Source organism: Gopherus evgoodei, chromosome 6, assembly GCF_007399415.2.
Source record: "Gopherus evgoodei ecotype Sinaloan lineage chromosome 6, rGopEvg1_v1.p, whole genome shotgun sequence".
Taxonomy (NCBI): Eukaryota; Metazoa; Chordata; order Testudines; family Testudinidae; genus Gopherus; species Gopherus evgoodei.
The window spans coordinates 53,535,154-53,549,206 of NC_044327.1; the positions used below are offsets into that span (position 1 = coordinate 53,535,154).

The 14,053-nt window shown below is 37.5% G+C and overlaps 1 protein-coding gene across 2 annotated transcripts in view; it reads right to left on the minus strand.

Annotated features, from left to right (window-relative positions):
- Window positions 1–501: 501 nt before the first annotated feature.
- Window positions 502–14,053, minus strand: part of SPTLC1 (serine palmitoyltransferase long chain base subunit 1) — a 55,275-nt gene continuing 41,723 nt past the window's right edge. For both annotated transcript variants that reach the window (XM_030566355.1, XM_030566354.1), the window contains 6 exons: window positions 12,733–12,828; window positions 12,339–12,435; window positions 11,507–11,561; window positions 5,995–6,112; window positions 4,027–4,100; window positions 502–2,354 (listed from right to left, as the gene is read on the minus strand). In XM_030566355.1, the coding sequence (XP_030422215.1) occupies window positions 2,261–2,354; window positions 4,027–4,100; window positions 5,995–6,112; window positions 11,507–11,561; window positions 12,339–12,435; window positions 12,733–12,828 (534 nt within the window). In that variant the 3' untranslated portion in view covers window positions 502–2,260. The remainder of the gene's footprint in view (window positions 2,355–4,026; window positions 4,101–5,994; window positions 6,113–11,506; window positions 11,562–12,338; window positions 12,436–12,732; window positions 12,829–14,053) is intronic.

Consider the following 14,053-nt stretch of genomic DNA (forward strand, 5'->3'; position numbering starts at 1 on the left):
GATGAAGATATTGAACAGAGCCGGTCCCAAAACAGACCCCTGCGGAACCCCACTTGTTATACCTTTCCAGCAGGAGTGGGAGCCATTAATAACTACTCTCCGAGTACGGTTATCCAACCAGTTATGCACCCACCTTATAGTAGCCCCATCTAAATTGTACTTTCCTAGTTTATCTATAAGAATATCATGCGAGACCGTATCAAATACCTTACTAAAGTCTAGGTATATCACATCCACTGCTTCTCCCTTATCCACAAGGCTCGTTATCCTATCAAAGAATGCTATCAGATTAGTTTGACACGATTTGTTCTTTACAAATCCATGCTGGCTATTCCCTTTCACCTTACCACCTTCCAAGTGTTTGCAGATAATTTCTTTAATTCTTACTTGCTGATAAGATACACTGTCAACACTTGCAGAAGTAGGGATCTGAATGACTATAAAATATTCCAAGCAGAACACAAACACTATATGACTTTGGTGGTGTATCTGAATGCAAATATCTTGATATACTTGGAAAGGCAGCACACAGACAACCTCACTATGTACTGAAAAAATTGACTAAAAAGTGGCTGATGTACAACATTCCACACAAATTTGTAGTAATTTAACTGTGACACATGCCATTTTGAATCAAATATGTTTAACTTTATTTAAACAAGGTTCTTTCCCAAATATAGCACTGTAGTCTCTGTAGCAGCAACCAAAACTACATTATAAAACAACCCAGAATACGGAATAGGCAGAATATAAAAAGTGCTTTCAAACACAATTAGACTTTCTAAAAAGTCTTGGAGTACACAGTAATGATTCATATGTTATAAAAAAGTTACCATAAATTATGTCACCTTCCCTCAGTTGTTGTTTTCCAAGTGATTGGTGTTATGTTTGTACCCTCATCTGTGTTTACTGCAAACCTGCACATAACTTTAAGGTGAAAATTTTCAAAAGCTCCTAGGGGAATTTAAGTATATAAGTTCAGTTGTATCTCAATGGGACTTGTACAACTAAAATCCTTTAAGCATTTCTGAAAATCAAAGTCTAAATTATAGTTATTGATAAGTAAACCAATAGCATAATTTAGAGATCATGCTTCAGAACTTTCACGTTGCTCTGTTTGGTATACAGTGGGGGAGAGGAGGTCAACATTTTGGTTAGTTTTTTCCCCGCTGCCATTTAAAATTTCTCCTAGATCTCTTCAAATTAGTAGAGTTTAGCCCAATGGTGGGAAACCTGCAGCCCGTCAGGGTAATCCACTGGTTGGCCACAAGACAGTTTATTTACATTGTTTACATAGCACATCCAGCCCGCGCTGCTTCCTGCATCTCTCATTGGCCAGGAAAAGCGAACTCCGGCCCCTGGGAGGTGCAGGCAGCTGTGCCCGTGGACAGTCAATGTAAACAAACTGTCTCGCGGGCCGCCAGCGGATTACCCTGACGAGCCGCAGGTTGCCTATCACTGCTTTAGCTCCCTGGTAGCATACAGTATATGAAAGGTAGCAAATTCTAAAACTAGATGTGAAGTAATCGTTAGAAAAACCTCATCCATAACAGTCAAACCAACATATACTTACAGATCAAATGCATTAATCAAACTGAATTTGAGGTGAATCTCTCTTTTTGGAAAATGGACTATTAAGGGACAATGATTAAGAACAGGTTTCAAGGAATGGTTAACCAAAAAAAGTTTTAGTATATAAATATAGGATGCACTTAATTATTTTAATAATTAAGTACTTAGTATAGTTCAAAACCAAGAATTCCTTAATACATTAACTATTTAGCTTTTAAATATATTAGAAATATCTTGGAAGAGGTAATATTTTAAACAAAATTAAATTTACTTTATCAAGATTATATTAAAAGTTCCTACATTCTCATAAGGCTCAGCAATCTTTTCAGAGAAATGGAGTGTTCAGATTTTCAGGGGATTGAGGAAAGTGTAAGGCTTTTACGAAAGAGGGGGGAAAAAAGCAATATAAAATACTGCTGTACAATAATATTCAATTTAAAACAGTACTATAAGTAGAGTTTGTACTCTTTACATATGGCATATGTCATTTAGTAATTCTGAAATTCATCATTCTTCCTCTCACCAGATCTACATGATTCTGGAATGACCCTATTAATTATAAAGGTTTCAATTCCACCAATGGTTGAGCCATAAACAGCTGGAACCTTTGGAGTGGATGCCAAGACAGCATACAGTGGAAAACGTTTTTTTTTCATAATGTCAGGATACAAATATCCAAATCAGCAGTTTAATTCAGTATAGACTGTGCAGCTTCCCTGATAATCGATGCAGCTTTATCCAATTCTTCTTCTGTTTGTTCCACTGTCACCACTACCCGAATACTGAAAAAAGAAAACCAGAATAGTTGGCTCTTGTAATAGCAATGCCACTTATTCCTTGCTTTGTTTCTCCTGTACCAGTTTTAATTTAGATCCGAATTGTTGGATGGAAAATTTGGTTCACACCAATTTAACAAGCTTTAATGTAAGAATTTTAGAATATACTACTACCTTAATTAAAACACAGTATACATGCGTAAATAAAACAAAGAAGAAAAGGGCAGTGATCAGTTACCTGATCATGGGGCACAGGAAGGCTATTTCTTTCATTACAAGAGAGAGAGTGTCTTGCGTTGTTTTGATTTTTTTTAATGCTTATATAACCCATACATTTGTGCATGCTGATACCTAACCACTTATTTCCCTTGTCATAGCTGATAGATTTCATACTATGTACATACTACATTTTTATATAAAAACACCATTCTAATTGTTCCTTCATATTAATTACATGCAGATCACGCATAGCAACAGTGTCATTTTGCCCATTCACCCTATTCATATGTTTGCTATTTTTCCTCAACTTATCTGCTTTGCTGTCTGGAGTACTTGTTCCTGATGTTTGGGATCTAAGGTACTTTGTTCTTCTTAAAACAACCCGTTTAACTTTTAGAAAGCATCTGTTTTTCTTAACTTTTAGTTAAGACAAAATCTGACAGTTCAATATAATCTTCTTTGTTAGAACAAATGTTCTGAACTGAGCAACTAAATCTTCCATTCTTAATAAATGTTACATAGATTATTAAAAGCAGCAAAGAATCCGGTGGCACAGGAAACTACCACTACATGCATCCGATGAAGTGGGTATTCATCCACGAAAGCTCATGCTCCAAAACGTCTGTTAGTCTATAAGGTGCCACAGGATTCTTTGCTGCTTTTACGATCCAGACTAACACGGCTGCCCCTCTGATAGATTATTAAAACTTCTAAGGGTTTGGTTCATTTAATGATAAGCCCTTAATTTAACAGGCCACTCATCCTAATAATCAATAGACTAAGGCCTAGCCTTAACTCTTACTCTATTTATGTAACTAATATAGGGTAACCAGATGTCCCGATTTTCTTACATTAGGCGCCTATTACCCCTCACCTCTTGTCCTGATTTTTCACACTTGTTATCTGGTCTCTCCCTAAACTAATATGACCCTCACTCAATATTCTGATTCTCCAGCAGAGTAAAGGAATGGCTCCCTCACTCAAAGGCAATATTTGGGCCATGAACTCAGGCACAATGACAAGTAAGGTATATTGCAAGATAGAGAACTTGTGAAGCAATGGCCCTCTAGCAAAGCAAATAGTCATACTATCTCTTTCCAATTAGGCACTGAGCATGTCACTTGCCTAACACACACACTCTTATTCCCACATTTAGATGTATTTTCAAGTTCAATGGGCCTCTTATGAAAACCTGCATGGTAAGCAGCCAAGGTAGTAGTGAAAACAATACAATGCTGATATTGAAGATTCAGTTTACTTTGACACATTATCTTGTAAACAACCATTATAACGTGCCATAATATCCATTTAAAGTTTATTGCAAGCAGCTATTTCCCAGTCCTCACCTGGCAAACCATTAAAAGGCCTAAAGCAGGCAGCTTTGTTTTCATAAAAGTCAGGTGGTTTTCCTCATGCAAGAGGGATAAAAAGAAACAGAGGTTTCTGAATTTCCACTCACCTCGGCGGCGGAAGACATTTCTCTTCCTTCTCCAGATAGCGGGCCTGAGTTAATGCAATACTTCTATTCATACACTGCAGACATATAAATAAGCAGTTATGCAACAGGGAACTTCGATACCACATTACCATTACATTCTATGAACAGTGGCTATTTAATGTCTGGAAGACAAACATGGCAGAATCTCAAACAGCACAGTCGGAGCAGAAAGAGAAGTATACATCAAAACCAACACCAAGTCCAGTATCAGAAGAGAATTATTAGCATTTCCCTAATTTGCTGTCATTAAGAAACATTTCCGCACACAATGCATCCTTTAAAAGTTTAAAATTTTAGACACTTATTTGAGGCTTTTAAAAATATTAGTGGCTGTGTTATATTAGAAGAATAGAGACAAGGGGGTAGGTTTGACATTTTCTTCTACAGCTTATGACCAGCTTTTGGGAGTGGTGAAGTTGGTTTTTAGAGAAGGAGGCCTGAAATGGATTATGACGACGGCTCTCGTAGGTATTTCATAAGTCAGTAGGAGTTCTTACATATAACAAAAAACAGGGAAGATTAAGGATAAGCTTCTTTAATTTCACATTTGTTTAAGTTCAGCTCAAAAATGTTACTTGAAATAGGATTACATTGCCTATTTACTGAATAGTGATATTTAAAATAAAAAGGACTAACGGCATCCAACTATGTCTGTTGAGTATCTCTGCTTTGCTTCTATGGACCAACATTTCTCTCTATCCTAGGATGCTTCATAATTGTTGACCTCGGTTAATATATGCTGACTATACGTCAGATTCTAGTAACCCTGTCTGTAGAAGCCATTGCTGCTGGAAGTCAACAAAACTATTCTGGCTAGAATTAAGAGAGGACTGATTAACTTTATGACTTAACGTTTGTAGCTATGTTGGCAGAGAATAAGGTAACTGCAGTCTTTAAGGAATAAAAAGTTATTGCAGGTTATATATACCATGAGCATGATCTTATTCCTTAATAAAGACTCCCATGGAAAAAAGGAGAGAGAGAGATCCTCAGCATAATGGCTCTACATTATTCAACTTGTACTAAAACCACCAAGGCAGGCAGTTACTGGGCACATATAGAAAGCTGTTTAATATGAACAGTGACATTTAAGAGTTCTTAAAACAGAAAAGCACCTCTTTCAAAGAGTTACATTCTTCAAATTTGGATGAGTTAGACGAGCTCAAGCACAAAACAAGTACTAATCATCCTCCCCACCCCCAAAATGCACAAGACGCATCACTCATCTATAACATACTTACACACTTCTCAAATTGGGTGTCTTGAGAAGCAGTGTATACTGATGATAGAAAGTGTTTTAAGTGCTAAATATTATAACAGTCTGCCAAATAATAATATGTTCATACACTCAAATGTAAAATTCCATCCTGTAAAAACAAACACTTTTTATAACCTGAATTTCTGTAAGTCTCAGAAAAGTCCTCTCTAATCTGTTCATACACATCCATTCTCTTAAGTTAAAGAGAAACTTGTGCTTTAACGTATCTATGACATGGATTAATGTTGTCCAGTACCAAGGTCAAATATTTTATTGATGATCAAAATCACAGGGGGATGGGAAGAAAGACTGCCACTGTGGGGTGGATGATAAAGGAGACTTTTGCAGCTGGGGAAGTGAGTTTTTGAGTGGATGCTTCCTCTCCCCTCAGGCTATCTTCCTCACCCCACTCCTGTGATGGTGTTTAAAAAAAAACAACAACAACAAAAAAACAAACAATTTCTTCTACATTACCATCTCACTTACATTTTCAAAAAGCGAACACAGGCCTCTGTTGTTTTCCCTATTCAACTGCAATTTGCCAAGGGGGTCTGGAACACTCCAGGTCATACAGTAATTCAACCAACTAGCATGCCAGGGCTTTGCACAACATTTTTGCTTTTCTAATAATTAAAGAGTAGATATGCTTTAATTGCAAAAGGGACACTTACATAATCTACAATTCTCTTGAGTAACTTCATATCATTCTCTCGAGATCCACTGGTCTCTTCCAACTGAAGGTGTAATGCTGGAGAAAATAAGTCTCCCACAACTATTAGACCAGGGATTCTGAAACAAATCAAATAGTTTCAGTGTACATCTCACCAGAATACAGAAGTAAAGTGTATAAACAGAGAGTGAAAAGATGCTACTTAAAGGCTTTATCATTTTTTGATGGTATTTCAGGAAAACTTTCTAAATTGTTTTACATTGGGAGTATTTGTTACAAAACAAATTTGGATGCAAACAAAGCTTTACACCTTTGAACTTCTGTATACCAGCAACCACAATACAAAATTTAAACTATGTAGCCATGAATTACTCATGAGAGCATCTAATTATCGACCAAATCAAACAACCCACTCCACATTGTTTCTTTCACAAAGAATGCTTACTCCTGGTGAATCTGGGCAAGATAGATTATTTATTTTAATTCAGTTTTATTGCTTTATACAATTCCTATACTGTATATTCCTCATTTGCGTTCCTCTGATTTCCCCCCTCTAATTTTAACTTTAATAGCTTGTCCGGCTCAAACAGAAAATTTACAAAACATATGGGGAATCAGTTGTCTGCCACAGCCAATGTTAATTTTTAAATAAGATTTCATATCAATTGAATGCCCTTCCTTTAGAGTTCCTTAAGGTTTGTAATACACAACCCTAACATAATTCATTCTTTGATTTTCAAGACTCTGATCCTCTCAAGTCTTTAGCCTGCCCCTCTCCCCCCAAAAAATCTACTTGAGGCAAGATGTTTAAGTGCAATGTGTTTTATCAATAAAAAAGAAGACACCTAGACACCCAAATCATAATTTAGAATCAATAAGGGGAGGAGGAAAGAATCACCGTTTCTCATGCAGAGTTGTAAATTCCCTATCAAGAAAGGTAATCAATATTGAGATAGGATGAAAAAAGCCAATCCTTTGCTCCCAAATATTAAACAGCATCTCACATACATGCAGTGTTCTGCTACTGTCAACCTTAACTTAGATTTCCTGACTTTGGTCAGTTTGTATTACACACGATATGTTGCAAATGTATAAAGTATTTTTTATCCCCATATCAGTTTCCTATTAAAAAAAGGAAGCAAAAAGTTAGGGTCTCTTCAGAAAACACAAGCTGTCAAATCCATGGGAAGAACAGAGTGCCACAGATATAATGAATAATGGAAAGAGATGTTTTAAGGCCTGAAACATGCCTTGTATTTCCACAAAGCTCTACTGATTTAGAGCCCAGTTCTGAAAGGGAACTTAAACTGGCCTTCAATGTTTGCAACAACAAAACTGCACTCACAATTGGTGTCATGCAGATACAAAATCTGAGGTTGCTTCTAAAAAGAGTCATGCAGTTAAAGAGCAAATGTTTAAATATTGGTAAATATCTTTAGAAGTCATGGGAAAGACAGTATGGGGCAACATATGGAGCCATGAGAAGCAGTCTGAGGCCATTCTGCAATATAGAATCACAGATGGGATATATGGCATGACAGATGTCAGTCATTAAGTATGTTCCATGATAGTGACCTGATGTTATAGAAGCACAGTTCTAGAAATTAACAGGTAGTCACTGTAGTCAGACATGTTACCATACAGCTTAAATTAATAGATTAAAAGGTTTCCTTGCAGCAAATTAGTTTTAAGACAAAGTATAGATCTGTCAGAACTTAATGAACAATACTTGCTAACAATGAGATTTTCTTTTTAAAGGATGTGCATCAATATATTAATGATATCAGTAGCTAATTACATAATATGAAGTCATTTGAATTTACACTAGGTAAAACATTCATGAATAGCCTCAAAAAGAAAGGAGAGGAGGGCAGGAGAGGATGGGTAAGAGTTCATGTATTTTAAACCAGGAAACAGCCTTTGTATCACTGCCAATTCAAACTTTGAATCTCACTGACTTTGTCCAGACAACAATGCTTTGTATTAACTATACACACTGACTTAGAGACTGCTTTGTAAAGCCCAAACTGATGTCTAATTTGAAGTTCTGTCGGTCACAACTCTAGTTAAATAAACCCTACTCTGACTCAAGCAGCTGTCTAACCAAGGATAAACAATAAGAAATGCAAAAGAGCCAGTTCAGCACAGCTTTGTCAGAGAAAGGGACACTCAGTGTATGAAAGAAACAAAAGTTGGCTGTGCTTTTCTTGCAAGCTTTGGTGAACATTTGCGACTCCACAGCATGCACAGAGTAGTAACATCCCCCTCCCCCATCTTAGCTCTTCCAGTAAAGCAGCTAAATTACGGAACCTTGCATAAAAGTGTTTTCCACCTCTAATCACTGCCATTTATCCATTTTTTAAATAGGATAAAAATTCATACTATTTAAAGACAATATAGGATAGGAATCTCATCCAATGTCTTGTCTGTTACCTCAAGAAAAGGCAAAAGGAACTCTGGAGCAGAGAGTGATGGAGTAACTTTACTATCAGGTTTAGGAAGAATTATATCCTCCTAATGGTTGCTTTGTGCCCCGAAGCATGAGACCTTATATATACATACCGCCTTATTTTATCATATATAAGGCAAATGTAGATTTTCTCATTATCCTTATGAAAATCTACACCTATTCTGAATTCTATTAAGCTGTTGGTATCAGTGGTATCTTGTGACACTGAATTTCAAAGTGCCTACTTGTGCACTGCGTAAAAAAGGATTTTTTGCTGGTTTTCAATTTGCTGCCTTTCAAGTTGCTTTTTTTTTTTGTGTTATGAAAAGGAGGGGAAAAATCACACTCCTTTCACCTTTCATTATTTTAAACAGTTCTATTATACTTTTCATCTCTAAAAACTTATATCCATTCTTTTGAATTTAGTTAAACTGTGCTTAATATGAGAGAGAGAGAGAGAGAGAGAAGTAAATACTGTATTCCAGGCGAAGGCATACTATTGATTTATATAATTGCAGAATACATTCTGCATTTTCTATATACTTTTTTATACTTTTTTTGCACTATTGTGGCAGTCACTGCATGTTTTCTAAAGTGATTATTAATTTAAAATCCAGCAATATGCAAGAGTAGTTCAAATTATTCCTTCTAATGTGCTTTTATGTTTGTCAGGGAATTTTATCTACCATTGAGTTGCCCACAACTAGCACCAGTCTTTCAGTCTTCTCTAGTGCCGCCAAACTTAAATAATTATGTCCTCTACAAGTTTTGCCATCAGACACTTGCTCAAGCAAGTATCAAGAAGATAAGAATGTAAGAAAGGCCATAGTGGGTCAGACCAATGGCCCATCTAGCCCAGTATCCTATCTTCCACAAATGGCAGGTGCCAGATGCTTCAGATGGAATGAACGGAAAAGGGAAATTTCAAGTGTCATCCAGTCCCAGCTTCTGGCAGTTAGGGATACCCAGATCATGGGACTGTGTCCCTGACCATCTTGGCTAATAGTCATTGATGGGCCTGTCCTTCATGAACTTAAAGTCTTTTTTGAACCCACTTCTACTTTTGTCCATCACAACATCCCTTGGCAATGAGTTCCATAGCTTGACTGTGTGTTGTGTGAAGTACTTCCTTATGTTTGTTTTAAACCTGCTGCCTATTAATATCATTGGGTGAGCCCTGGCTCTTGTGTTATCTGAAGGGGTAAATAACACTTCCCTATTCACTTTCTCTGCACAATTCATGTTTTTATAAACTATCATACTGTTCCCGCCCCTGCCCAAGTCCCCCCCATCATCTCTTTTCTAAGCTAAAAAGACCTTGTCTTTTAAAAAAAAATTTTCATATGGAGGCGGTTCCATTCCCCTAATAATTTTTGTTGCCATTCTCTGCACTTTTTCCAATTCTATTGTATTTTTCTGAGATTGGGTGACCAGAATTGCATGCAGTATTCAAGGTGTGGGTGTACCATGGGTTAATATAGTGCCACACACATAGACTTTGAATACTGCTGGTATGTGTGCGTAGATTTTATATATATAAAATATATATATATACACAAACACACACGGTTCCAAACATTGTTAGCTTTTACGTTAGTGATATTAAATACCAATCCTAGTACAGAATCTTGAGGCACACCACTGTTATCCATGTGTTAATTCTACTCATTTTCAGTTGTGACCAGCTTCTAAACCATGACAATACTTGTCTCACCCTGTGCTTAATTTTCCATAACCTCCTCTTGCGAGAATTCTGTCCAAAGCATTTTGCTAGTTAAAATAAATTAATTGACATCCAGCTCTTAGACACTTCCTGCAGACACCAAGAGTTCTAATAAATGAGAGGTGCACAATTTCTCCTTACATGTGGTTTTGTCCCTTTTACTTGCATTTACATTTGTAAATATCCTTATAACCAATTTTCCTCAATATTGAAGTACGGCTCCTGTCTGTATTTCTCAAGATTACTACTAATAGCTTTATAAAAGGTAAATTCAAAAAGTTTTCAGTATAGTAGCTGATTTTAATGAGATTTTGTTACTGATAGTTTATCTATGTGACATTCAAACTTCTAGTATGCTCAGAGTGAATTTGTTTGGGTCTGCTATTGTTCCTCTACCTACACTCAAATTTCTTAAAGAAAAAGTTTATATGGACCCTATATTAATACCTAAAAATATACTACAGAATAGCACAGTCACATATCTGCTACAACCATTTAACCAGTTACAAGTTTCAATTATCATCAGTTATTTAGTGCCCCTCCCTTAAATTTAAATTCTCTTACAACTAATTGTATCAAGCAACTAGACATTGAGACCAAACAAACATTGTTATTAGCACAGAATGCATAATTCAAGGAGACCAGACTGTTCTGGACTACTTACATCACCTTACAATGAAAGCCTTAAGTAACAACTGACTTCATTTCTTTATCAGAACCACTAGAAAAAAAAAACCTTTGTAGATTACAAAACCAACCACTAAAAGGCTATCAGAAAGAACACAGATAAAGTAAATACTGTTGTGAAATAAAAAGAAGATTGTAATTGCTTGACCACTGCTAAAAATTAGTTGTCATTAAAACTGGGTTATAGATTACTGCAATAAATGACAGAATTTTAAGAAACTTTAATCTGATATAGAAGCTGAATTGGAACTCTAGGAGCAGGTACGTATTTATTCTGAAAATTAGTCAATTGACTATAAATACATAAAGTATTGAATCTAGAACACTTACTGTATTATCAAAAATCTGTTGCCAGAAAAATTATAATAAAACTCAATGTACAGATGCCCCTCAGGTTACGCAAGACCCGATTTACACAAACTTGCACTTACAAAAAAAGTTCCATAAGCCAGAAATAGGATTCTCGAGTTGCGGAAATTTTTGCATTATGTACGGGTATACGTTTCTGATTTACGCAAAATTTGAGTTACACAAGGCTTTCCGGAATGGAACAGGGCGTCTATAACTATAGAGGATATTATATTCATGATACTTTGTGATATGGATCTATAAAAATCTGAGCAAGTTGACAGTGGTCAAGATCAAATAGTTTACCTTTGTAAAGCTTTGTGAATCCGTTTGCATTTCTCTCGTAAAATCTGAAAAATGTCTAGACAAAAGAAAAAAGAGCCTCAGTCTCTTGCTGTATATTTCTATAAATCCCAAATAACACTTTGAGCCTCTCTACCTCTTACAATGATCTTCGTTCCTAAGGGAATACCATTCCCATCATGAAGTGACAAATGTGTTCTCCCTCCTCTCCCCCCCCACTGCTATTCCAGTGGAGTAGTTTCTGTCTAGAACTCTTTTTTGTGTGAGCCAATTAAAGGACAACAAATGGAGAATCAAGAAACTATAGGCTGAAGGAACATAATTGGAAAGTAAGAGGGGGCATCAACCTTTGATAACTATGTCCCCCTTTTTTCCTTAACTTACTTTTCTTTGAAAATTACCAAATATGTTCTGGTCAAAATAGGAGGAGGGAAATCAGAAGGACATTTGTTTATAGTGAACAACAACAGTTTTTAATGAAGTGGTCAGTGTCTCCCTTCTCTGGCTCTTTCCATTTCCACTTCTCCTTTTATTGTGTGCAAAAAAAAAAAAGGGGGGGGGGTAAGAAGAGATGTATGATGGGAAGAGAGTGCGAGGGAAAGTTAAAGGGAGAATGAGTGAAAAGGAGATAATGAATGTAAGATGTGGAAAGGCAGAGAATGAACGAATGAAAGGGAAAAGTAAATGAGGAAGCACTAGACCAAGAGGGTGAGGAATGGAAGTGGGGGAAATTATGCCCACAGGCTTTAATGCTGAGCTCAGACATTTAGTGTTCCCTCTGAGCAGAATAAAACTTATCACATTACAAAGTATTAGATTTTTCAGAATGAAATACCTGGATTCTCTTCCATGATATTGAGGGCCTCAATAGCAGCAGCAGCTAGAAGGGGAGGCAGAGAGGCTGAAAAGCAGTAACCCTGACCTGACAATCTCTGAGAAGGAAAATGAAAAAAGTCATAAACAAAGCTGAAAAGCTTTTATATCAGTTTTGCTTGTTCACGATAGTACAGAAAAATCTTTAAAGTCATTTGGTTTAAATTAAGCCAAAATCATAACTGAACAACAGTCTCTAACTCATCCACATAATCTTTTTGAAGTGGTCTTCTAAATGGAATAAATTCCTATGTAAATCATTTATATCAAGATGCAGCTTGTAAACAGAAGCCAAGTCACTGTCATTTCTTAGTAATTCAGTCTGCTATTCCATTTAAAAATAAGAGGTGGCATACCTGATGGTCAATAACAAAAGATCTTCCACAGCAAAATCCTCCAATAGAAGCCAGGGAATTCTCCATGTTTGCACTAATCAGATCTATATCGTCAACCTGCCATTCAATTAACAGAATATTATGAGAGAGGAATAAGGTGGATGGAAGTAAAGTGATGCTTAATTAAATCAAGATAATTTACAGTATATAAACTAAGCTTCAAATTAACATGTGTACTAGGGCGAAATACACCAGGCTACCTACCTCCCCCACCCCACCCCACCCCACAACACACACACACAGTTTTAAAGCTCCTTGTTTGTATCACTTTAACACAGCTATGGCTGAACTGTCTCCATTTTAATTTGAAACTATGTTTATAAGGATCCAAATATACTTCACTTAAATGTTTTCGGGTATTGCAACACATGCAGCATGTAAAAATAAAATTATGCATTTGCAGGTCCCAATCTAGCAAAGTACTTTGGTACCTGACCTATTTTAAGCATGTGAGTTGTCCCAATTAAGTCAATGGGACCGAATGTGATTTAAGTTTTTCCTGGGTGGGAATTCTGCACCGATGAAGGGGCGCAGGATTCATATGGCCCACACTTTTCTGTGCCCCCTGCGCAGAAAAATGCAAATCTGCCAGGGGACATGCGCCTCATCCCTAGAAGTCCAGGCAGCGTGCCTGTTCCAGTGTGCCTGGAGCAGCCTCAGAGATGGGGGCTGGGTGCATGTGCATGCCTGCGTGATCATCGTAGGGGGGGGGTGAAGAGGGGCCTGAGCGCATTTCCATGTGACTGTACTCCTGGGGGGATTCTGCGGGACTGCGCGCCCACACAGAAAACACCCTGCCACACACACACTTCTTGCTTTTCCCTGCAGAAAATGACCATGTGTGCAGATTTTTTTTGTTTTGTTTTTTGAGGGGAGGGAGAGATTGTCCCCCATGGGGGAGGGGGGGCACCACACAGGGTTATGTGCCACTGCCTCCCTTGGAGGTGGTCTCAGACTCCGCTGATTCTGCAGCTGAATGCAGCCTCCTGGGTCCTAGTGCCAATTGTGTTTCCCTTCTGTGTTCTGGGAACCTTCCTATTTTCTGTGGAACAGTGAGCTCCCATGGTGGCTGGTGGTGGTGGGGGAAGAGGCAGTGGGGAAGGAAGGGGGGTGGAATAGGGTGGGGGCAGGATAGGGAGGGGAGGGGAGGTGGATGGAGAAGAAAAAGGGATAGGGGAATCACGATGGGCCCCATTAAGCAGGCCCATGGAACCCTCATCCAGACAAGCCCTACTCCCCTACACCTGGATTCCTCTGATGAGCATCCCAGAACTCAACCCCC